The sequence below is a fragment of the Neomonachus schauinslandi genome, chromosome 12, assembly GCF_002201575.2.
Source record: "Neomonachus schauinslandi chromosome 12, ASM220157v2, whole genome shotgun sequence".
NCBI classification, from domain to species: Eukaryota; Metazoa; Chordata; class Mammalia; order Carnivora; family Phocidae; genus Neomonachus; species Neomonachus schauinslandi.
The window spans coordinates 4,132,873-4,158,095 of NC_058414.1; the positions used below are offsets into that span (position 1 = coordinate 4,132,873).

Below are 25,223 nucleotides of genomic sequence, written 5' to 3' on the forward strand. Positions count from 1 at the left end.
ATCTAGTCCTTGCTCAGCGGGAGCCTGCTTCTCCCTCTTCCTCTGCCGCTCCCCCTGCTTGTGCTCAGTCTCTCTCTGTGACAAATAAATAAACAAAATCATTTAAAATAAGAGAGAGAAAAATGAACCGTTTAAGCTTTCGCTACAATTAAAAGTATTTCATAAGAGTTAGCTTTTCTTTAGGCCACGGTAATTTCAGAGTGAGTGAGTTGAAAACATATACACAACAGTGAACACACTGTGGAGACATCACCATGGTGTTTAATTTCACAAATATTAATTTAATGAATCATCACATCAGTCCTATATGGTAAATAAAATGTTTATGTTGTTACATAAGTCTTAGCCAGGCTTTTATCCCAAGCACCGAGCACAGTGCTTGAAATACAGTAATCGCTGAATAGATATTTGTTGAGGGAATGAGGATCATTGGTAATTGTTTGCCAACTGAGAGGAGTGGAATTATTTGGAAGGAGAAGGCTGGCTGACAGGGTGGGATGGAGCGTTCAGCTTTTGCACCAAGGGTGGGCAGGGTAGGGGCAGGATGCTGGACACCGGGGATGGCCATCTATCCATCTATCCTGTCAGGATGCCACCACGGGAATGAGGGCTCTTTGGTTTTCCTTCAGAATCAAACTGGAGTCTGTTTAGCTGTATCTGTCATGTGTGTCTGTCTAAAACAATAAAACTTTCAAAACTTGAAATCCAAGACGGTACCTTTAGATCCGAATCCTGTGTGTATAACGCTTGCTTTTGCTAAGATGGCTGGACTCCTGGTACCATGGTCCAGACTTTGATAATCAGGATCATCGGTGTGGGGCAGTGGGAATGTGGCTCACTCTTCAGGGGCTGAGAATCTGCATCAGCATCCTGACTTCGACCACCAGTAGCTGAGCAACCTTAAGCAAACAAATTTCATTCTCTAAGCCAGAGTTTGTTTATTTGTAAGTTAAAGAATGGTCTTTCTGCCCTGCTGCGAAGGTCAAATGCATTTTTTTGTGTGTGAACTGTAAGATGCATATAATTAAATGCATTGGTTTTCTATGCCATGCAACAGATGACCACAAATTATCAGCTTTAAACCACATGACTGTAGTCAGAAGTCCAGGTGTGCCCCAACTGGGTTCAATACTCAGAGTTTCTCAGGCTGGAATCAGAGTGTCAGCTGGGGCTGGGTCCTTGTCCTCCAGGAGCAATCGGATTCGCGGCAGAATTCAGTTCATTAAAGCTGGGGGGCTCATGCGGTGTTTCTTTTTCTTTCCTTTTCTTTCTTTCTTTTTTAAGATTTTACTTATTTATTTGAGAGAAAGAGAGCATGAACAAGGGGAGGGGCAGAGGGAGAGGGAGAAGCAAACTCCCTGCTGAGTGCGGAGCCCAACGTGGGGCTCGATTCCAGGACCCTGGGATCACGAGCTGAGCCGAAATCAAGAATTGGACGTTTAACCGACTGAGCCACCCAGGCACCCCTCATGAGGTGTTTCTTTAAGGACAGCTGCAAAGTGTCTACTGTATGTTTATCTCTTTTTAGGGCTCACCTGTTTGGGTCAGACCTACTTAGGAGAATCCACCTTTTGATTAACTCAAATTCAACTGATTAGGGACCTTGAATATATAGGCACAATCCCTTGGCCATATAAAGTTGACATACAAAGTATCACAGGAGTGGTATCTTGTCATACTCATTCGCTCTGCCCACACCAGAGGGGAGGTGGTTATATATGACATGTACACCAGGGGGCAGGAGTCATGGGGGACACCATCGAATTCTGCCTGCCACAGTGTATGATACTGCTAGGACTCATACCATTTGAATATGTATTTTTCATACTATGTCCTTATTTAATAATTTCACAGAGCTTATGAAGTTGTTCCTTGGGACAAGATGCTACCACCGAAACCCGACCCAGAAGAAACAACAGTGGAAAAAGCTGCTGACCTGATTTCACAGTGTTTTACACTGAAAAGATATGAAGGGGCCCCATCAATAACCCAGGTCAGTGATTAGGGACCTCAATTACATGTGCATAATGCCTTTTCCCATATATAACGTTGCATTTTTGCAACAGTGCATTTATTTCTAAACTGAAGCCCAAAATTTGAATATTCATTTTATTGTAAGAAACATGGAAAGAACATGTAAATATATACATTTATGGACTTGAAAGTGCCATAATCAAAAAAGTCATCAATAACCTCAAATACTTCAATGTTACCTGTATTGCACTTTTTAAAATTTTATTTAAAGACTACCTCTGTCTCAAAAGTCCTTTGCAATGACTGTGTTTATTTTAAAACTGCACAAGGAGGACTGAGGGATGGAGAAATAATTATGATTCCATCAGAGAACTTGTGTTGAGAACAGTTCTTGAAATTGAACCTAACCTCTGCACTCTGAGACAGAATGGGAAAACCCATGAATCATAGAGCTCTTATTTCTAGCAAAACAAAGCATAGTTGGTTGTCTGCAGAGATGTATGTTTTCATATTTATTTTATTTTATTTTATTTTATTTTATTTTATTTTATTTTATTTTATTAAGAGAGAGAGGGCGGGGAGGGGCAGAGGGAGAGAGAGAATCTTAAGCAGGTCTACGCTCAGCATAGAGCCTGACATAGGGCTCGATCTCACGACCCTGAGATCATGACCAGAACCAAAATCAAGAGTTGGACACTTAACCGACTGAGCCTCCCAGGCGCCCCTCTGTGTTCATTTCCAAACATCAAGAATTCAGCATGTGAATTATTGTATCCACACCACAGCCAGGGTAATTTTCCTAAAGTGTGAATCACTTCATATCACTCCTCTGATTAAAACCCTTCATTTTTGAGGAAGTGAAATCCATGCTCTTTGACAGGACATGTCCCCCGTCCTGTTATTTGCCCATGACCCCTCCTCAGCCTGATCCTTACCTTCCTGTTCCTCTTGCTCCTCAAACCCCATGCTCTGAACAAACAGTATTCCACTCCCTTCGGCATTCCATTTTTTCCAGGCTAAGTCCCATGAATCCTTTGGGTCTTAATGTGGGACCTCACTATTGCCCTCCCAACCCTGGCTCTGTGCTTGCAAAGCGCCTCCTACTTGCATTGAATCTCTCATCCTTTCGCTCTGTTCCTCATCCCTTGGAAGTCTGACAAGCCCGGGGACCACCTCTCATAACAAAGCTCTTTCCTATGTAAAACACATAGCACTAAAGAGGAAAATGATTATATATAAATATGGTGCTAAATACGGACTCCTAAGAGGTTCAGAACCACAGGGTAAGAAGCCCACATTATTTTGAAAATCTTTGTCAGCTTTTACAGAGCAAAATGGCAGCAAGAGAGAAACAATGTGGCTGTAATATAAAGTCTTGGCACAGGATTTGCCCATAGAAACTAAACTAAGTCGGAGGACAGAAAATGTGCCTGGATTCTTACAGCTGTTTTTAAGGATCTCTCAACTACTTAAAAATATTTTTATATCTTTTGAAAATTATATCTTTTGAAAATATTTTTATATCATTTTTAAACATATGCTTTGGCATCTAATTATGCCAGAACCCAAAGTCCTTCCTGGCAAGATGAAGTTCAAAGCTCAGGGTCTGGATGGGGCTGGAAAGGGGAGACCAGCCTGGGGCTGCAGAGGGTGGACAAAAACGGAGCCAAGTGACCACAGGTTCTGAGATGAAAACCAAAATCAGACCTTTCACAGGGCTTCAGTCTATAGGACGTAGATGATGAGGCAGATTCCAGCTGTGTGAAAACTAATGGAAACTAAGGGTCTGAGGGCAGAGCAGAGACCAGGAGGGGCTCTGGGGCAAAGCCCTCTGTTGCTAAGCAGGTTTGGAGAGTGCTTTCCATTGGGAGCCTGGGGCTTGCCTATGATGTGGTGGGGATGGTTAAGAGCACAGGAGCTTATAGACAAGACATGATGTGATTTGCTCATTAAATATGTCATTCATTTTGTTGCTGATTTTAGATGGTTGGTGGACTCTGGGACAGATTTCAAACAAGATCTTTCTTGACACCGGTCAAGCCAGTTACTTTGTAAGTTTTATCCCCCTGTGTTCTCATCAGTAAATTTTTCACTATCACAGATCTCTCACTGATACGTCTGGTGCTCCCGTCCATGGCTTATAGAAGGGGTGAGGGGCATATCCTCTGGAGAACATTCCAGAGACCTCAGACTTCCATCCCTGTGACGGGAAAGAGAACCCAAGTCCCGTTCACTTGCTCAGTGTTGCCTGCTTTCTCTTGTTTTCTCTTAACCCTCCTTACAATTTAGACTATGAGTGGGGCGTCTGGGTGGCTCAGTCAGTTAAGCGTCCGACTGTTGATTTTGGCTCAGGTTTTGATCTCTGGGTCCTGATATTGAACCCTGCATCAGGCTCCTGCTGAGCATGGAGGCTGCTTGAGATTCTCTCTCTCCCTCTGCCCCCCGCCCCACATTCTCTCTTTAAAAAAAACACCCACAAAAATTTAAAACCATTTAAAAATAAGGAGTGCTTTATGAATAAGTTGATATGAAGAATTATAATGTTGTGAAATCCATGGACTTCAAGGGATTGTAACATTTCTATCAACTTTTGCATCAAGCAGTTATTTTGTGTTTTATTTTATGCTAGAAACTATGGCTTTATTATTAATCCTTCCACGTAAGTAATTTTGTGCATGCAGTCTAAAAAAGCCTGATGTTTGTCTTCGAAAATGTCACTACTTCTTCCTATTTTTTGTTCTCACTACAACCCACATCCAGGTTATCATCTATTTTTATTTTTTAAATTTATTTTTGAATAAATAATTGAAATTTAATATATACAAAACATACAAATAAGAATATGATGCAATTTGTGTAGCATTTCCCAGTTTTAGAAATAGAGCATTACCAACATGATGGAGAGCTTCTCTGTTCTTCCTTAGGGATCACTATTATTCTGGATTTGATGTTTCATATTTCATACCTTCCTATAATCCTTTAAAACACATGTATTCTTTTTAACCAAGATATGGCATTGTGTTCCATGGTTCTAAACTCAATATAAGCAGCATTATATATATATATACATACAACTTGAACATTTTTGTTCATTGTTGTGTTTGTGAGATTTATACAAGTTGGCATTTAGATCTCTAGGTGCTCACTTTCCCTGCTGGATAGTCTTGCGTTGTATGGATATACCACAATTTATTTATCCATTCTTGTAATTTAATTATTTTTTTATTTTATTGCTGTTGGAAACAATGTCCCCATTTCTTCATGTACTCAAGCACAAAAATATTTCTAGATTTTATATACATATTTATCTCTACAATTGCTGCATCAAGAGGGTGACTTCCTTATAATCTAGATATCAGCACATTCTGCTCCAGATGCGTTATACCTATGGGCTAAACCATTGGCAGTGTTTGAGTTCCCACCACTGCACATCATGGCCAGCATTTGGAATTTCAAATTTAAAAAAATTCTAATCTTATGAGTATGAAATTGTATTTCATTATCATTTTCACTTACATTTACGTGATAGCCAATAATCATTTTTTTGTAGGTTACGACTCACTTGGGTGTTCGCATCTGTAACTTACCTGTTCATATATTTTTCCCCATTTGCAGTTGGGTTCCTTGTCTTTTATGTATTAATTGTATAAATTTTTATGTTTACTATTCTGGAAAAAAATTCTTTATTGGTAATATGCATCAAAGTATCTCCTTTTCATCTGTGACTTTTCTGTTTTATACTGCTCTTTGCTGAACTGAAGTTTTGAATTTTAATATAACTGAATTCATCAATATTTTCTTCCATGTCTTATTATTTTTTATGGACTTTTTAATAGATCTTTCCCTACCCAGAAGTAATATATTATTCTTCTTAACTTTTTTCTAAAAAACACTTTGCTTTTCACATTTATTTCTTTAAACCACTTGAAATCAACTCAGGTTTAGGGTGTGAATGAGGGATCCATTTCTCCACATGACTGAACAATTACCCTAGTGCAGGTTAATGAGTAGACTCTATTAAGTAGTTTAATGAGTAAAGTGTAGCCTGTTGGTTGCAACCCATTGGTGGTGAGTCACAACCACCATTTTGTAAAATTAAATAGAATAGAAAATATGAGAATGAATCATATGAACTCTAGACAGATCTGTGTATTTTGCAAAAAATACTGCAGATGTTTATAAAGAATCATGTAAGACAAAGATAATGCATAAGAAAAGCACATGTCCACAGTGAGATTATTCTATCTTTTCTTTCCTAGAGATTCGATCATCACTTCAATGGGAAGGTTAATCTTGTACATTTAATTTTATATTTACCTAATCCACAACTAATTGCTAAGTCCAGGAGATATTTAACTGTAGTTGGCAAAATTAATGAGAGTTCTTGATAAATTTCAGTTATGGAAAAATAATGTCAAAGACAACATTTTTCAAATGTTTGTACTACGTCAATAAAACCAGCTTATATTGCCCTTTAGAAATGAATTTTTATATCAGTAAGAGAAAAAAGAATAATGAAGTGAAAATAAGCAAAATCATAATCACGTTTAACTGTTGCATTTGGTATTGCAAATGGTGAAAATATTGAGAAGAATGTTGTCTTGTCAGCAAATGTAGATTTTCTCAAGCCATATTCTAAAAATAATGTGTAAACTTTTTGATAAAGATTATTTAAAATGTTTTGCCAAATGTGGAATACATCCCAATATAAAAAATAGATTCCAAGGTAGAAGTTGAAAGGTAATAATTTTTTAAAGGTTAAGACACTCACAAAATATAAGACTCATAAACACAGCAAGCTGAAACTGTTGGTGGTCACAATCAAATATCTTTTAAAAGAACAAAGATGCATTGGGTGTTATATGCAAACAATGAATCATGGAACACGACATCAAAAAAAAAATAAGTAAATAATTTTTTTTTAAAAAGTACATTTATCTAACTAAAAAAATAAGTAAATAAAAGAACCAAGATGCAAATCATTGGTCCCAACTTTTACATTATGCGAGTACTACTAAGAACACTATTAGCATCTTTTTATTTATATATCATGTGGTGAAATAGCAAATAGTTCACCCAGATGATAAAATTTGTATTCCCATTTATATGAATCCATTGCCTTTTTAATTTTTTTAATTTTTAATTTTAATTTGTTTTTTAGAGAGAGAAGGGGGGAAGGGCAGAGGGAAAAGGAGAGAGAGAATCTCAAGCAGGCTCCATGCCCAGCACAGAGCGTGATGTGGGGCTCGATCTCACGAGCCTGAGATCATGACTTGAGCTGAAATCAAGAGTCAGATGCTTAACTGATTGAGATACCCAGGTGCCCCCATTGCACTTTTTATTTTATTTCATTTATTTTTTTATTCTTATGTTAATCTCCATACATTACATCATTAGTTTTAGATGAAGTGTTCCATGATTCATTGTTTGTGCATAACACCCAGTGCTCCATGCAGAATGTGCCCTCCTCAATACCCATCACCAGGCTAACCCATCCTCCCACCCCCCTCCCCTCTAGAACCCTGTTTGTTTTTCAGAGTCCATCGTCTCTCATGGTTCGTCTACCCCTCCGATTTCCCCCGCTTCATTCTTCTCCTCCTGCTACCTTCTTCTTCTTCTTTTTTTTTTTCTTAACATATATTGCATTATTTGTTTCAGAGGTACAGATCTGTGATTCAACAGTCTTGCACACTTCACAGCGCTTACCAGAGCACATACACTCCCCAGTGTCTATCACCCAGTCACCCCATCCCTCCCACCCCACCCCCCACTCCAGCAACCCTCAGTTTGTTTCCTGAGATTAAGAATTCCTCATATCAGTGAGATCATATGATACATGTCTTTCTCTGTTTGACTTATTTCACTCAACATAATACCCTCCAGTTCCATCCACGTCGTTGCACATGGCAAGATCTCATTCCTTTTGATGGCTGCATAATATTCCATTGTATATATATACCACTTCTTCTTTATCCATTCATCTGTCGATGGACATCTTGGCTCTTTCCACAGTTTGGCTATTGTGGACATTGCTGCTATAAACATCGGGGTGCACGTACCCTTTTGGATCCCTACTTTTGTATCTTTGGGGTAAATACCCAGTAGTGCAATTGCTGGATCATATGGTAGCTCTATTTTCAACTTTTTGAGGAACCTCCATACTGTTTTCCAGAGTGGCTGCACCAGCTTGCATTCCCACCAACAGTGTAGGATGGTTCCCCTTTCTCCGCATCCCCGCCAACATCTGTTGTTTCCTGACTTGTTAATTTTAGCCATTCTGACTGGTGTGAGGTGGTATCTCATTGAGGTTTTGATTCGGATTTCCCTGATGCTGAGCGATATTGAGCACTTTTTCATGTGTCTGTTGGCCATTTGGATGTCTTCTCCCATTGCACTTTTTAAATAGGAAATCATTTGATCAGTGAAAAGCTGTATGTCTTAGTCAGTATTGCCATGTCACCAAGCTTTTGAGAGTGCCGCTCACCCTGACCCTTCCTCTATGCAAATGTTGCTCCTAGGAGCCCACACTAAAACCTATAATCGAATGGCTATGTGGCTCAACTCATAATGTCCAAACCTAGAAACCACCAAGATATCTTTCAACAGGCCAGTGGGAAAGCACATACTGGATAAACATACTAGAGTATACCCATGCAATGACATACTACTCAGCAATGAAAAAACCAAATGCAACACACAACATTGTGTGTGAATCTTAACTGCATTTTACTCAGTGAAAGCTGCCAGACCCAAAGGGTCACATATTGTATGACTCCATTTATACGACATTTAGAAAAGGCAAAACTACCAGGATGGGAATAGAACAATGGCAGCCAGGAGTTGGGAAGGGGGAAAGGGATGAATACAGAGAGCCTATAAAGGGAACATTTAGGGTAGTGAACTGCTCTATATGGTTACTTGACTCTGTATTTGTGAAACCAATAGAACTATTCACTAAAAAGAACAAACTTCACCGGGTGCCTGGGTGGCTCCGTCGGTTAAGCGTCTTTCGGCTCAGGTCATGATCTCGGGGTCCTGGGATCGAGCCCCACGTCGGGCTCCCTGCTCAGTGGGGGGTCTGCTTCTCCTTCTCCCCCTCCTGGTGTTCCCTCTCTCGCTGTGTCTCTCTCTGTCAAATAAATAAATAAAACCTGTAAATAAAAAAAAGAACACATTTTCCTGAATGCAAAGTGAAATAAATACATGCATATATGCACCCATACGTGCCAGATGTTGGGGGAATCCAGGATGGAATGCGGATGGTGGCAAAAGAATCTATGTTTCAAATCAGTGACGTAACTACACTTTAGTGGATGGTCCTAAATAAGTTTGGAGACAGTATTTTGACGGAATAACGTAAGGCTAAAGATGAAACGAATTGTATATAAGTGCTGTGCTCTAGATGGTGCGTGCGTCTCCCCAGGGAAATGGGTTGGTGATTCTAACACTGCTTACATGTATGGGTTTGAACAAAACGAAATGTTTGCTAGATAACAGGAAGCAGGTTTCACACTGTCAGGAGGAAATACGAATAAGTAAGGAAGAAAGGCTATGCATGAACCCTGTGGCACTGGATTTGATCGGGGGGATCCTATGAACTCAGGCTTACTGTAATTTATATACAGATAGCAGATACAGAAACACACACACACATGTGGGTCTGTAGAGGTGCCCACACTCGTGTCCGTCCCCAGCTCTGTCCACTCGGAGTACCCAGGAGCAGGGACACCTACCCCAGCAGCCACAAGCATATCCAACACCCAGATGTCGGCTTTTATTTTTTATTTTTTTAAAGATTTTATTTATTTATGGGAGACAGAGAGAGAGGAGATGCACAGAGGGAGAAGCAGACTCCCCCCTGAGCGGGGAGCCAGACTCGGGGCTCCATCCCAGGACCCTGGGATCATGACCTGAGCCCAAGGCAGACGCTTCACTGACTGAGCCACCCAGGTGCCCCCAGATGTTGGCTTTTAATCACCACTCTCCAAGAAAAGAAATTTTGAGACCCCTAAAGAAATGGCCGATTCTGGGGCTGGAGCAGGGAAAATACAAAATAAACCCGGAGCTCCTTGTGATGCTATAAATAACTGTGATCTCGTGTGAGTCACAGAACTTCGTGCCCTGGACTGCTTCCTGTATACCATGGAGAGTTAGACTGGATGGTCAGTAGGAGCCATTCAACTTAAAAATTCCGTGTGTCTAAGAAAATCGGGGGTCCGGCTTTGCCAGATAGTGCCCGTCCAGTCCCGAAGGAAGTGTACAGCAAAAGGGAAAGCCAAGAAGAAAGGCTCTAAATTAGGGCTACAGAGAGCAAACCAAGAGCAAACCCGACTCCTTGAGAGCTGGAGTCAATTTGTTCTGTTTTTGATTTTCACTTAAAACTACATCTTTAAATCACCTCAGTTTAAAATTACAAACTCTTAGAGGTTAATTCCCATGAGGTATCTTAACACTTTGCTCTTCTTAATAAGAGAAACAGTGTAATAATTTGATGCTTATTAAGTTAATGTCAATAACTCCATTGTCCTTATTTTCTTTTTTTTCTAAGCGTGAGTCCAAGTTCCAGAAGCAAATACATTCCTCTTTATACGTAAGTGAGAGTGTTTCTTAATGTCTTAAAAATTACTAGATTTACATCTAAATTGTAGCTGCCTTCAGCTCACTCATGTTTGTAATTCACTGTTTAAGACAACTTATACTTTCGAACAGATTTCTAATGTTTTGCCAGCACACAGCCTGCTTAATGTCAGGACTTCCATCACAGATCTGTTAACGATTTTGATAAAAGAAAGAAAGGGGGAGTGGTATTTTTCTGTTTCCCCAAATTGGTTATTTTACGAAGTAAAATACGCTGGGTGCTACTAATATTGGATGTTGTCAACCAGAAAGGCTTTGATACTCGATGTGGAAGATGCAATGTGCTCGCTAACACTGAAGTACAGGAAATCTCTCTTCTTACTTTTAAATTTAAATTTGGCTTTCCATAGTTGGCAAGGACCTGCATCGTCCACCGTGTGGGGGTCCTCTCCGCTTTGGGTTGAGGAATAACCTTGTGTTTGAGTCTGTTGGGCTGCTATCCTGAAACGTCACTGACTGGGTGGCTTATAAACAACAGACATGTCTTTCTAACAGTTCTTGAGCCTGGAAGCCCAAGATCTGGGTGCCAGCCTGGCGGGGAGAGGACTCTCTCCTGAGTCCCAGACTTCTCCACCTGTCCTTCCAGGGTGGAAGGGGCAAGAGAGCTCTGTGTCCTTAGAAGAACACTAATCCCACTCAGGAGGGCTCCACCCTCATGATCCGACCTCCTCCCACCTCCTGCTCCCTCCACCTCCTCCTACCATCACCTTTGGGCATTAAAATTTCAACATAGGAATATGGGAGGAACATAAATATTCAGATCATAGGGCCATGGAACAAAGTGAATCCAAGAAGATGGGTCTTTCACTTTTGCCCTCCCCCTCCCTCATTACTGCTCCATGATGGAGGTGACCAGTCTTTCCAACTAAGTTTCTGTCCCCAGCTGGAGCCCTAGTGGCTCTGGCAGATGCTGGTCTCTGCCCTACCCCAGGCTTGATCCCCTTCTCCAGTGAGGGAGCCAACCCAGGGCTGCAGAGACAGCCTGATTCTTGGCACCAAAAAACACAACCCACCTGTTACTCCCACTCTGGCCCAAACTTAAGATCATGAGGGCCTGGCAACTGTTACTCTGAAAATGGGAAAATCTCTTGTCTTTATTTTTTTAAGGCAAATTTTTCCATCATCGTGATTATTATTATTATTATTAATTTATTTTGCTTTTTCAGTTTTTGATCTATTTTAGCAAATAAGATTTCCTTTGGATGTTAGGACCCTGTTGATCTTTTTGTCCATTTTTCTTATAAAGAAACCCACGTTTTCTTTCCCTGTCATGTAAACAGTGGTTACGTGCAGTCCACAAATGCTGATGACGTGGACAACCCCTTCGGAGACATCACATCTGTCGCCAAGCCTCGGACCTCTAAAACGCTCTATACAAACACAAGTCGGTGAGTTCCACTCATAATTACTCCCCTTATGTTACCGTTAAGGATGGAACATGGTGATGGGCTTTATCATAAGTGAGAAAGAAAAGACGGCCACCAGGGACATAGCTTAAGAAGAAAGCAGCTGTCTGAAAGCACTTGTCACAAATGAGATCACAATTTTGTGCACTGACTAACCTGGGTGCCTGGATATACATGCATGTGATATATTTTATATTCCACGTTTTATAGATATATAAAATATATTCACATAATCTATATAAAATATATTTTATATATTATAAAATTGTATAATAATATACTTATATATATTTACACACTTCTATAATCTTATATATATATACTTATGTATACTTATACACTTCTATAATCTTATATAATATATAATATAAATATATCACATATATTTTTATAATATACAAATAATATATACAGTAATATATAATACATTATTATATATATGCTTATAATATAACATATAACTTATATATAAAACATATATAAAACATAATATTAAAAAGTTATATAACTTATAAGCTATAATATAATATATTGTATGTAAAATATGTACTATATGATATATAATATTATATAATACACACTACATACCATATATAAATATAAAAATATATTTATCATATAATATATTAAGCTATATAAATATATATAGCATGTTTATATATAATATGTATATATATTTGCTTTTACCAATGGGAACAGTAGGGCTCAGAAGTTACTTCCCTAGGATCCACCAGACGCTGCTGGATGTTGAAATCCTGCGCTCCTTTCATTATGTCACTGAGTCGCTGAATGTCATGGATATTCTCCCATCAGTTTCTGTGATGACTGACAAACTTGCACATTTCATGCAAGGCCAAACTGTGAATCACGACAGTATTTTTCTTTTTTTTTTAATTTTTATTTATTTGTTTGACAGAGAGAGACACAGCGAAAGAGGGAACACAAGCAGGGGGAGAGGGAGAGGGAGAAGCAGACTCCCCGCTGAGCAGGGAGCCCGATGCGGGGCTCGATCCCAGGACCCTGGGATCATGACCTGAGCCGAAGGCAGACGCCCAACGACTGAGCCACCCAGGCGCCCCATCACGACAGTATTTTTCAATGTTAGTTGATTCCTGTTTTTTTCTAAATGTCAGTTGTGCCCATGATACAAACAAGTTGCATTTCTCTGTTGCAGGTTAGATGCAATACTCTAACCTACAATAATCTCACATTTCCCTATGTTATCTATTCTGTCTATGTAATTTTTTTGACTGCTTGGCCGAACTATAAAATGTGTTTCAAATCTAACTTCAGTTTTAAAATATAGTTATGTAAATTATCTCACTTAAATCTCTAGATAAGGCACCCAAAGGAAAAGACAAAAGAGCCTATAAAATTCTCCAGGTACCGTGTTAAGAACTGGTAACATAAAGATAAAAAAGACAGAGACTTTGCCCTGGCGTACCTCAAGCATCTGATGGGTGGGTAAGAGCTGTACACAAATGATTATGATATAAAGCAGGATGAAGTAAGTCCCCGAAAATGTTAGCTTCGTGTTTTCGAAGCTCAGGTGCACAGAGAGAGTCTTTCACCCGTGGGACCCGAAGGCTGCCTGTGACGTCTGAGGTAAGTCTTGAAGGATTCATTAGTGTGATTCTTCCTCAAAATTTGTAAGGAAATTAGTGCTATTAAATGTAGTAATTCTAAAGATTTTAAAAGAAGGACATGGGGATGAAACCAATTTAAAAATATCCTACAGGTATAAAAATTTAATACTCTTTTTCTTTTGAAATGTATCTTTAATTTTTGAAACATTTTATGAAACATTCTTGCCAAAGAGTCGAAACATACTCTCTTGGGTCATTCTTCAAAGACAGTGAAGATCAGCCTGGCAGCATTTTAAGAATTTGATGTAAAACATACCGTCTAACCTGAATAACTCTGGGACCGTGCCACTCTCCCTGGTCTTGCTGTTGATTTCTGTTTTTAAGGAAATGAAAGTATGAGTGGATCTCGGAAAAGAATTAAAGACATTAATTGTATTTGTGCGATTTGGGCACTAGAGGGCCACCAACCTTGCAAAGTTTCTTTCCATCAGCTTTCAGTTTTTCATGTAATCTTAACCTTTTAACACAAAGAAATGCTTTGCACTTTTATTATGAAATATTGATAGATACTAAAATATATAGTGTCCTATGTAACATAGAAAGTAAAATAACACACAAATGCATGTGTTTTCCTGCCTAGATAAAGAGATAATATTTTACTAATTATCTTTTAAGCCACTTGTTTGTACCTCCTAACTTCATCACCTGGGTCCCCTTCCCAACCCAGAAGTCATCACCATCAGACTGCATGCTTATCCTTCACTTACTTTGCTTGATAGTTTTACTACATACATACAGATCTCTAAACAAAATCCTTTGTTGTTTTTACAAAACCGCATTGAGCTAAAAGACAACACCGTATGATTCCATTTGCATAAAATCCCAAACCCAGGAACACATGAACTTAACTACCTTTGTGCCAAGTTCAGAATATAGAGTGCCGTTTTATTCCAAAGCAAATATGACTCTTCCCTTATTTCCTCATCTTAAACTTTCTTAAAGGAAATTGTCTTCATGATATTATCTTCAGGATTCTCCCCATGATTCGTGAGACTTAATCATGGTAGGCGAGCCCTGTGGCTCCCCACTCCTTCAACAGAAGCCAGATTTCAGATACTCAAGGCCTCTGCCTCTTCGTTCAGGTGGTTCCATTGTTGGGATCACCAGTCTTCCAAAAGAGTGACTGTCTTTCAAATTGCCTTCCTTAATTTCAGATTTTGTTTTCTGGTTACCAAGTCATCTGACGTGGCCAGGGTTTTTAAAATTGCTGGTGATTGTACTAATTGTTTAAAAAAGAGCTTAAAAAATTATTGTAGAACCGAATCTGATCGTTATGGAAAAAAAGTATAGAGAAATTGGTCATAAATATAACCACACTCTCACACAAACCATTATTAAGATTTTGACATAGTCCCATCAGTCATATGAGCTTTTAGTCTTGCTTTCATATGTTCATTAGCTAGGGTCATATTACATTTAAAATTTTTACCACCTTAACATTATAACAGCATCATAGTTACATGTATTATGCACTCATTATAATTTTTATTTGTGTAGATGTGTTTGTCATTGACTAGTTCACTTGACTGGTGACATATGCAAATTCTTTGCATTTTTTTATTATGATAAATACTGCTACCAAGCACTTTGTTATGTGACTCATTTTATGAGTTGGGATCTTTACTTAAGGGAGACTCCTCGAAGTGAATTCTGCAGTCAAAACACAGGAATATTCTTAAGCATGTTGCAAACTCATTTTTTTGGAAATTTTATATAGATTTACAGAACAAGTATTTGTTCTTAGTATTTGTGCCCTCCTTTGATGCTAGTGTTAAAGCTTACCAGACATCTTTTTTTTTAATCTCTCAAATCTTTTCACTGTAAAAATAAATCAAATATTTTAAAGTGCAGAAAGTAAAATGTCTTTTCCATTTTCAACCCCAAAATTAAAAGCTTGATATATTTTTTACTCTCCCCCACACACTTGATATATTTTTTACTCTCCCCCAGTACACAGGTCCCTGTGTACTGTTGTGTGCATACATGTGTGTGTAAAGCTGAAATACGCAATACACATTCTCCCTGACACTATGCAGGACTATTAAAACCTTTTTAATGGCTGCCTGATATTCAAACAAGGCTATATTATAGTTTACAGAGGCCAAGGACTTAGTACACATTTTTCCTATTGTAAACAATGTAACAATAAATACCTCCACATACACCTTTGCACAATTATGCATGCATTTATGTAGAATAAATCCCTAAAAACAGTGTTTTCTTACTAAAATTGAAATATCTTCTAATTTGTGGGAGTGCCTGATTATTACAAAACATTTACAGTTAAGGAACTCAAAATATTAATGCAGTTTTTGTTGTAGTTCCTCACTTGTAACTTGAGAATAGTCGAGGAACTAAGTGAATCCACAATATCCATTGGGTTCAACAGGATATCTTAAAGCTCGGGAAAAACGGCTTTTTCATCCCTTCAACAAACATGTACTGTTTACTGGATCAGGTTACTCTTCAGGAATTAAAAAAAAAAAAGTCACTCCTCACTTAGAATCTGTGTCAAGCAAAAAAAATAAAGCAAAAACTAACATAAGGAAACCCCCTTCCCCCCCAAATATGATTTTTTTATCCTTCTCTTGAATGTAAGAGCTATATTCTTTGCAAGAGCTTAATGAACAAGGTTGATGAGAAGTTTGTTTCCTTTTAGTAATTATCTGTGATTCCATGTCGTTCCAAAATGCTTTGCGTTCAAGAGTCATCGGTGCAAAGCACCTAACTGTGGGAATGATATGGAACAGCGTATCTGTGCAAAGTCAGGATCCAAAGGCATAAAATTCTGCTCTTTCCTAAGGAAATGCTGGAAGTGGGTTTTCTTTTGCCAACGACCAGCTGTTGGAGCTACGGACCTGGGGTCTTAGGTAATGCCTCTCACCTGGCCCAGCCCCTGGTTTTACCAGCAGGGAAATAGGCTCAGAGAAGGAGAGGTGCCCGCCCAGGTGACACAGCCTAGTGAAGTGGAAGCTGGCCATGAACCCGTGCCTCCCGCCCCCACACCTGGTGCTTTCCAGCCACCACTGGCCTGTTTTCCCAAGCCCGCCAGGCCCCCCTCTTCCCCCACTGGGCTGTCTTCCACGAGGCTGTAATCCTTCATTTCAAGACTGTACACGGTTTCATATTCACTGTGTCTTCACCTCAGTCATCTCTGCGATGAAGCATTTGCAGATAACCACTGATTGTCCAGAATGGATCCTCAGGCAGGTGAGGACCAAGGTCTGAGATGGAAGAAGGCGGGGCCTTCCTGTCAGTCACCACGGTGTGCTGCACCTTTAAAAACAGACACACACACACACACACACACACACACACACACACGCACGCACACACAACCTTACCACAACCCAGGTTCAAGAATGAGGCTATGAATAGTAGTTCCTTACCTTAGCCGACACTTCTGCCTTTTCAGAGGACTTTCACATCTACTCCTTCATTTGTTTTTCAAAATTGTGTGATGAGGCCAGAGGCGCGGGAACAGGTACGGTCCCCATTTTACAGATGAGGAGGCTGAGGCTGGAGGGCATGATGTAAAGAGCCCCAGAGCACTCATTTCAGGAGAGACTGAGAGACGGGCCACCTAACCCCCAGGGCAAGCTCATGCCCTGCTCACAAGGACATGCCTTTGCGTCTGGGGAAGCCTCCATCCAGCCCTGTTGGCATTCAAAGCCTCTGGGTTATTTCTGTGTCTCCTTCCCTTCGGGGACATTCTAAGAACAGAGGAAAAGCAAGTGTAGGCACTCAATGAGGGTAATAAAATGCAATTCCTGAACAGATCTTGGGGCCCAAATATCTTCCATTCTGAGAAACACAACCCAATGTCCAAAATGATGGTGGTCTTATTTAGATTTCTCTCCCGACAGTCAAAACAAGTAAATCCAAGCTCAAGGCCCCTCCTTCTTTTTCCCCTCTAGCTGTGGGCACCCCAAGAATGTTCTGCAGCCCCCTTCTCTCGGCCCTCCCGGAAAGCCCAGCCTTGCCCTTGTCCCACCACCCCCTTGCCCTGGGCCAGTCTTGACCCCTCCCCCTGCCCTGCCCCCTCCAGGGGAGGCACAGGTCCCCTGACCAGAACACAGTGTGGCTCCCAGAGCTTCAGTTCTGTTGTCTAAGGTCCCATGGCTGGTAGGGGCAGCCCCAGGGTTCAATACCAGCCTCTCTGCCCTCTGCCCTCTGACCCCATGCCTCTCTCTTTCTGTATCCCTCTCATACGCCCCCTCCCACCCTCCCCGTTACTTTGCATTGGCGGTCTTCACCCCACTTGGGTTCTTCAAACATCTACATGTGCATTTAAAAATGTTCTCATTAAGTGAAAGGTGTCAGGAGCAGGCCTGGCTGATTTCTGCCTGGATGTGTACCTGACACCGAACAGCTCTCAATGAAAGATTGTCGAATTGACTTGAACTCGCACGTGCACCCGTGTCCTGAGTAAATGCGACCACTCGGAGGTAGCAGGGCTCTCCTGCCTCTGCTGCGGGCCCTGGTTGTCCAAAATGGATCCCGGCAAGGATGGCACCCCTTACATCCGGGCCTTCTGGGTGGGGGTGGTCCTGCGCCCCCGCCAGCTCGAATGGCTCGGGGCACATTACTTAGACTCTCTCTAAAACCTCAGGTTCTGCATCTGCACGACAGGCATGATTCTAGGACCTACAAAACGGGGTCTTGTGAGGATTAAGTGAATTCATGCCAGTGTTTAAAACAGTGCCTGGGATACAGCGGCTGGTCCCGTGAGCATGAGCCACGTCCAGGGAACAGCGAAGAAGCTGTCTGCGGGCTGAAATCCCAGCCCACGTGCACACGACCTGTATTCTACACACAACCTGCTCTTCCCACAGCTTCTTCTTCTTCTTCATTTCCTGTTTAGCTTTTTTTTTTTTAAAGATTTTATTTATTCATTTGAGAGAGAGAATGAGAGAGAGAGCAGGAGAGGGAGGAGGGTCAGAGGGAGAAGCAGACCCCCCGCTGAGCAGGGAGCCTGATGCGGGACTCAGTGCTGGGACTCCAGGATCATGACCTGAGCCGAAGGCAGTCGCTTAACCGACTGAGCCACCCAGGCGCCCTTCCTGTTTAGCTTTTAATTACACACCCTCTGTGCTCCCTTTTCTAAGAAGCCCACTAAGTTCCTTATATTCTAAAATTCTTTATTTTCTATTTTATTTTGCTGGGTTTAACAAAGCCAGTTAGTTGCATATTTAGGCGATAATGTCTTCCCACGTACCCATAGCAAAGAGAATCCCAGTTTACTCTGGGAATCGGAGTACGCCAGAAGGTGTTCAAAGGCCTAGAAGCTATGGAGCAAAGACAAACAATGAAGACTTATCTTATTTTTAAATGAGTTCCAGCTTCTCTCTGCTCTCCTTAAGAGGAGGAGGGGGGTCTTTGAACACGGAACCAATCTGGAAATACATTTAAAAGCCCCTGTCACCCCTCAGCAGCAGGGCTGCAGAGTGTCCCCCAGAGACTATTCTCTTCTTGACAGGAGGTCAACGTGTTGCAGTGAAGATGGAAAAAATTCCCCCCGTGATGTCCCTGCAAAGGGGGGGTGGGTAAATGGAATAGATTTAGAAGCGGCGTGGGTGAGGACTTTCGCTTTCAAATATTTGGCCAAATTTCAAAATTGGTTTGTTATGCAACTGAATTCATTTCTTAAGCCTAAGTGGCTTCTCTTTAATGTCTCCTGGCTCGTGGTTTGTTGTTATTGGATGTGAGGTAACACAACATCGTATCATCATGATAGCGTGGTGTGTCATACCACCTCGCAGCAGTAACCTGTGTGCCATGGGGCACGCGGAGCTGTCTGATGTTCTCCGCCAGGCTCTCCTCCCAGTTGGCAGACCGCTTGCCTCCATCTTGGCTTCTTAACTGCTCTCATGGAAGGCCATGACTTTAGAGGCATTTCAATTCTGCAGGTGTTTCAGAAGCAGTGGAAAAAACATCTCATGCAGAGGAAGGGGATTTCCTCTGTAACATGCATGGAAGCTTTATAGAATGTTTGGGGGAAAGACAGACACATGAATAATTTTGCCCTGTTTTTGGTTACCTCTCTGACATACAGCCACACTTCTTCAAGAAAATTCCAGGAAATCCTAAAGGGCACTGCCTAGAATTTGGCAACGCTGATTTGATCACCCAGGTCCCTCCAACAAACCTGAAAATGTAGCTCTGACATGGGGATTTCCAAACTTCGACGCACTGCTTATCTAGAATTATCTCGAGAGCTTTTGAAGACCCCAATTCCCAGGTCACACCCCCCTTACCAGTTAAATCAGAATGTCTGGGGGCTGGGAGTCAGGCATGGGTACCTTTGAAAAATCCCCATGAGTTATTCAGTGTGACATTTGGAAGCCACTGTCTGAATATCTTTTCGGCTGCTTGTGCTGGATAAACTTCACCTTCTCTACCTATCAGGCTCCTATTTTGTAAATTTCTCATTAAAATCTTAAATTCTTAAAATCTTGTGTTTCAACTACAATTAGTTGAGCCCCTACTAAGTGCTGAAGATTTGCTGGCCGCCTTCACATTCATTGAACCCCCTTCTACCCTGGATGAGCCTTGAAGAGGTGGATGGGTTTCTCTCCCTGCTGCAGGGGGACTGGGCTGGGGTCCAGAGGGCTTCCGTCCCTGGAGGAAGAACTCACAGTTGGTTAAGGGGCAAGTCAGGCGTGGAAGAGAGGCCCGGCTCCCCATGCAGTGGGCTTCCCTGCTCTCTCCCTACCTCATTTTCCTAGTCTCCCAAGATCCAATAAGGTGTACAATTTCTTCTGCGATTACCATTGATGCACGGTCCCTTCACTCTGTTAGCATCAGGTGTCCCTGTTTTGCTGCTTGGAAGCCGGTATATCATCACCTATAGTCACAGCAAGGCTATGACTTGTCACTTGCAAGACAAAGATGGGGTTTATTAGTACAACTCCTGCCTGGTACATAATTTTTTCTCTAACATTCCAATACTAACAGATAACCATGCATGGAGGGACACCGAGGGACTGTGCCACGATTCACATGTGGGGGGGCATGGAGGGGCTGTGTCAGGAGCCCTTTCCATGCATAAAAGGATCCATGCGTAAAGGTCTGTGCCACAATCCATGGTCCACGAGTGGGGAGCAGGGCACCAAGGGGCTGTGCCTTGATCCACGCCCGGGAATACACCGAAGGTCTGCTCCACGATCCATGTGCGGAGGGAACACCAAGGTCTGCGCTATAATCCACGATCCAGCACGGAGGGACACCAAGGGGCTGCCCCAGGAACAGGTACCTTTTCCCCACCAAAGACGATCAGGCCTTGAGTTTGCTGTCTTTACCCCCTTGCGTGGCTGAGGCAGTAAGGCTCTGAGAGATTCCACGTCTGTGGTGCAGTCCTGTGAGCTAATGAGCGGAGTTGTGAGGTTCGAATGGGAGCCCTGACCCTTGAGCCCACACCCACATCCCCACCCCACTCTCCTCCATCCGCCTCCTCACCTGCTGCTCTAAGAACCAACTCCCCTGAAGCCTCCTATTTCAAAACGTTCTCCTAAGGCAAATGGATCCTGGACGTTTTCTTTGGCTTATTGTGTGTGTGGGGTGGGGAAGGCCGTGGGTGCAAGCAAGAGACCCACAGAGGAACTGGTCGTTTGCCCTGGACAGAGGTTTCCTTGCTGCAGCTGTCATTGTATTGCATTTTGTCTGCGCATCCGTCTCGAACGAGGACCAGCGCCCGAGAAATACCACACTCCCGAAGAAAAGGCCCAGGGATGGGAAGTGCCAACCACTGACTGAGCAGAAGTGGCAGCCCGTTGTCTTGGCCCTTTCCTCGCTCCTGGTTTATGAACGATGGTGGCGGTCATTCTTGTCCCTCCCAAACACGTACGATGAGCTGAGGCTCTAGCACCCGCAGGATGCTAGCAGTTCAAGTCCACAAAGATCACGTACTAGCTGAGTGAGCGTCAGGATTTGCACATAGTGGGTTCTTGCTCCTTGAAATACAGTTTAAATTCCCTACCATCCCTGGCTCCGGGGAGGCCACGGCCACAGGTTGTAAGCAGCACTGGGGACTGAGCCCACACAGCCCTGCCCCGGAGCTCAGCCCCACCTCTCCCTCAGCAAAGAATTCACTTCAAACATTTGTGTGCTATGAAGATGCAAAAAGTATTAGTCAGGATACATATGCCTCTGAACTGCCTATTAAAATACTTCTTTGGAATATTTGCTTCCCTTTCTAGAGAGGGAGTTTATATCTACAGTGAAGAACCTTCCCCTGTGTTCCCGTGCTGTCTTCCCTCCCCTCTCACTGGTGGGAGAAGGACAGGAAAGGCAGAAGAGTAAGTGGGGTTGCACCGAACAAGCCCATGCTTGTGTAAGTCTGTGAAATTTCAAGAAATTACGCGACATCAGGAATGCAGTACAACAATGGTGATAAGAAAATATTATGTTAAAAACACTGTTATGTGGGCACCTGGGTGGCTCAGTCGGGTAAGCGTCTGCTTTCGGCTCGGGTCATGATCTCAGGGTCCTGGGATCGAGCCCCGTGTCGGGCTCCCTGCTCAGCGGGGAGTCTGCTTCTCCCTCTCCATCTGCCTGCCACTCCCCGTTGGTGCTCCCTCTCTCAATATCTTAAAAAAAGCCCACACAGTTGTGTGTCGACTAGGACTGGAGTCAGCATGACAGGGTCATGTGTGGAGGACGGGTCTGCAGTTCTGTAAAGAACCCGTGTCCTCCTTCATTAGGAAACAGCTTGGCGGTGAATCATGTATGTAAAATACCTGCAAATTCAAATAATAGGAAAAACATGGGCTGGAAATGAGTTTTTTCAGTCCTAGAGCAGAGCGGCTATGTGTGCATTTCTGAGTCACCGTGCCCCTGCCTCTACCCTTTCCTGTTTGCCAACCCGATTTCCAGAGTCGCCCTTTGTACTTTCATGTGTGGGTGCTGGTGACCCGAACTATTTCACAAATGCCTCTTTTCATTTCCTCTCTCCCCTCTCTTTTAACTCTTTCCTTCAGCTCTGCCAATATCCCAGGATACACCGGGAAGGTTCATTTCGCAGCCAGCCACCCGGCAAATTCTGATATTCCATCAACAACCCCATCACCAGACTCAGAAGTGCACCGGTAAGTCTGAGTCCTATTACTCAATGTGCTCAGATACACTGGAGGCAGGCGGGGGTCGGGGGAGGGATCGTCATTATGGTTATTCCATTAAAGAACAATTACATATGAAGAGTAAATTTACATCATTTTTAAAAATGGGGTGTCAAGTCCAAAAGACAGAAGCGTTCATCTTCCTGCTGTTGCTAAAGGAGCCTACGAAGATTCTTAAAGTGTGTTAGGTGAGCGACATCTTTACCTCTTGGACTTACAGCTTTGCACCCATAGCACACTTCTGCGTGACCAGCAGAACACGGGTGGATGCTGGGAACCCATCGCATGAGCCACATATTTACTCCCTGTGAATCACCGCCTTAGTTTTCATGAGACAACATTCTGTTGAAAGTCACATGTATTTTTAAACACCATTTTACGAATCGAAAGCAGGAGATCTCAGATGGAAGGCTCTTGTGGACTCCGTTATTTGGAGCTGCCAGAGAGAAGCAACGCATTATTGTTCATTATAACTCAAATCTGAAAATGTTTGATGGAGGTCCTGGGCTTGCAAATAACATGACACAGTCTTGAAAATGCAAATGCGGTCTTAAAGGGGTCCAGTTGCTGGTTCCTGCAAATAAATAAACTATCCTGGGAGGTCCCTGTGCGTCTTGGAGGAGGAGGGAGGTGGTTCTCCCCCAAAGGGTGCCTTTGCCCCTTTTGGTAGAGAATCCATTCATTTATCCAACATTTATTGAGCATCCACTCTGGGCCAGGCACCATTCAAGGCCCTGAGCACACGTGATTCCGGCTCTCAGGAGCTTACGTTCTGGTGTGACAGACAGCACAAAAGCACACAAGTAACTGAAGAAATAAAATGATTTTAGAGTGCTATGTGCTGCCAAGGAGAAAAGGTGGGGAGGTGTAGTAGGTAGGGCCTGGACAGGGTGCTGAGTCAGCTTGGCAGTCCGGGAGGGCTTTCTGAGAAGGTGACCTTCAGGCAGAGTCCAAGCCATCCCACTGGATTTCTTACATGTTCTGAAAGGGGGCAACTGGGGAGAGCCTCGTGGGCCCTAGTGGTATTTTCTATTTATTCTCACGCCTTTACTGGTTCATTTGTATGTGCTTTCACTGGGTCAACCAAGTTCGTGGTTCTCCAGGAATTCACAAGAACTAGACCCAGTTTGCAAGGAGCTCAGAGTCTAGCCGTGAGCAAGAAACACACAACCACAGTAGAGGATGACGCATGTCACCCTAATACTGTCACTCACATGGGTGAGCGCTTCGTCTACACCAGGCTATCCAAGTGCTTTGTACTTACCAAGTCATCTCACCAACCCAGAAACCCTGTGAGGGCTCTTGTTTCCCCATTTTACAGATCAGGACAGTGAGGCAAACAGAAGATTTCAGGGGATCCGCATGGATCCACGTGGGGGGCACTAAGGAAGGCTTCGCAGAGGAAGGGGTTCATGCCGTGACCCTTGGTCTCATAGGTATCTGCGGGCCAGGCTGTGTGTGGAAGGGCTGGCTTATTCCAGGGATCCCACATGCGAAGCCCCTCACCACACAACCATGGAACCATAAGAGGGCCGTGTGGGGCACCCAGATCATTGCACACCCTGTATGCAGGACCTGGTTCCTCAGGCAGTGACTGGGCACAGGGAAGTGCCTGCTGACAGAGGGCTTCATCAACTGATCTAAATTCTGGGTTTGCTGATTGCTTAGAACCTCTGGGTCACCTGATAAGAAACATTTTAAAGGAGGACATTGGCTTTCAAGGCTACTATTTTGCATTCAATCAGTTTTCTCTCAGGACACATTTTCCAAAGTCACAGATCCATTTGCAAAGGCAGGACTGATGGAAATTTAGACAATTAATGGATTTTATTTCACTGATGGGCCTAAAGAAACAATTGCAAAATTAAATGCATTCTGATGTCTGTTGTTTAGACATAGTGTCCACAAAGATGGAATCATACACTGTGTCTGGGTGGATAATGACAGGGGACAGACCCAGTTATGTCTTCCCAGGGCAAATGTGAACATTCCTGATCCCTTGCCTTCTTCCTTCATGATCCGTCATCTCTCCCCATACGTCTCAGACCACAGCTCTGATACCTGGTGGGTCTAGCACGTTTCCCCGGCCACGTGATCTAGCGGTTCCATGTTCTACTATATTTCAAAGAAATCTATTTCCAAGTGGAAAACCATCCTTCACTGTTACTGAACTGTTACTAATGCTATAATGCTCCTACTGCTGTTCCTGCTGTTCCTGCTGTCCCTAATGTTCCTGGTGCTGTTCCCGCTGTTCCTAATGTTGCTGGTGCTGTTCCCGCTGTTCCTGGTGCTGTTCCTGCTGTTCCTCCTGTTCCTACTGCTGTTCCTGCTGTTCCTAATGTTGCTACTGCTGTTCCTGCTGTTCCTGCTATTCCTAATGTCCCTGGTGCTCTTCCTGCTGTTCCTAATGTTCCTGGTGTTCTTCCTGCTGTTCTGCTGTTCCT

The 25,223-nt window shown here is 42.6% G+C and overlaps 1 protein-coding gene across 1 annotated transcript in view; it reads left to right on the forward strand.

The window, feature by feature from the left end:
* SPATA48 (spermatogenesis associated 48) overlaps nt 1–25,223 on the forward strand; it is a 55,533-nt gene that overhangs the window by 27,982 nt on the left and 2,328 nt on the right. The window contains exons 4-8 of the mRNA XM_021703749.1: nt 1,855–1,993; nt 3,958–4,025; nt 10,523–10,564; nt 11,892–11,999; nt 22,642–22,749. Coding sequence (XP_021559424.1) covers nt 1,855–1,993; nt 3,958–4,025; nt 10,523–10,564; nt 11,892–11,999; nt 22,642–22,749 — 465 coding nt within the window. The remainder of the gene's footprint in view (nt 1–1,854; nt 1,994–3,957; nt 4,026–10,522; nt 10,565–11,891; nt 12,000–22,641; nt 22,750–25,223) is intronic.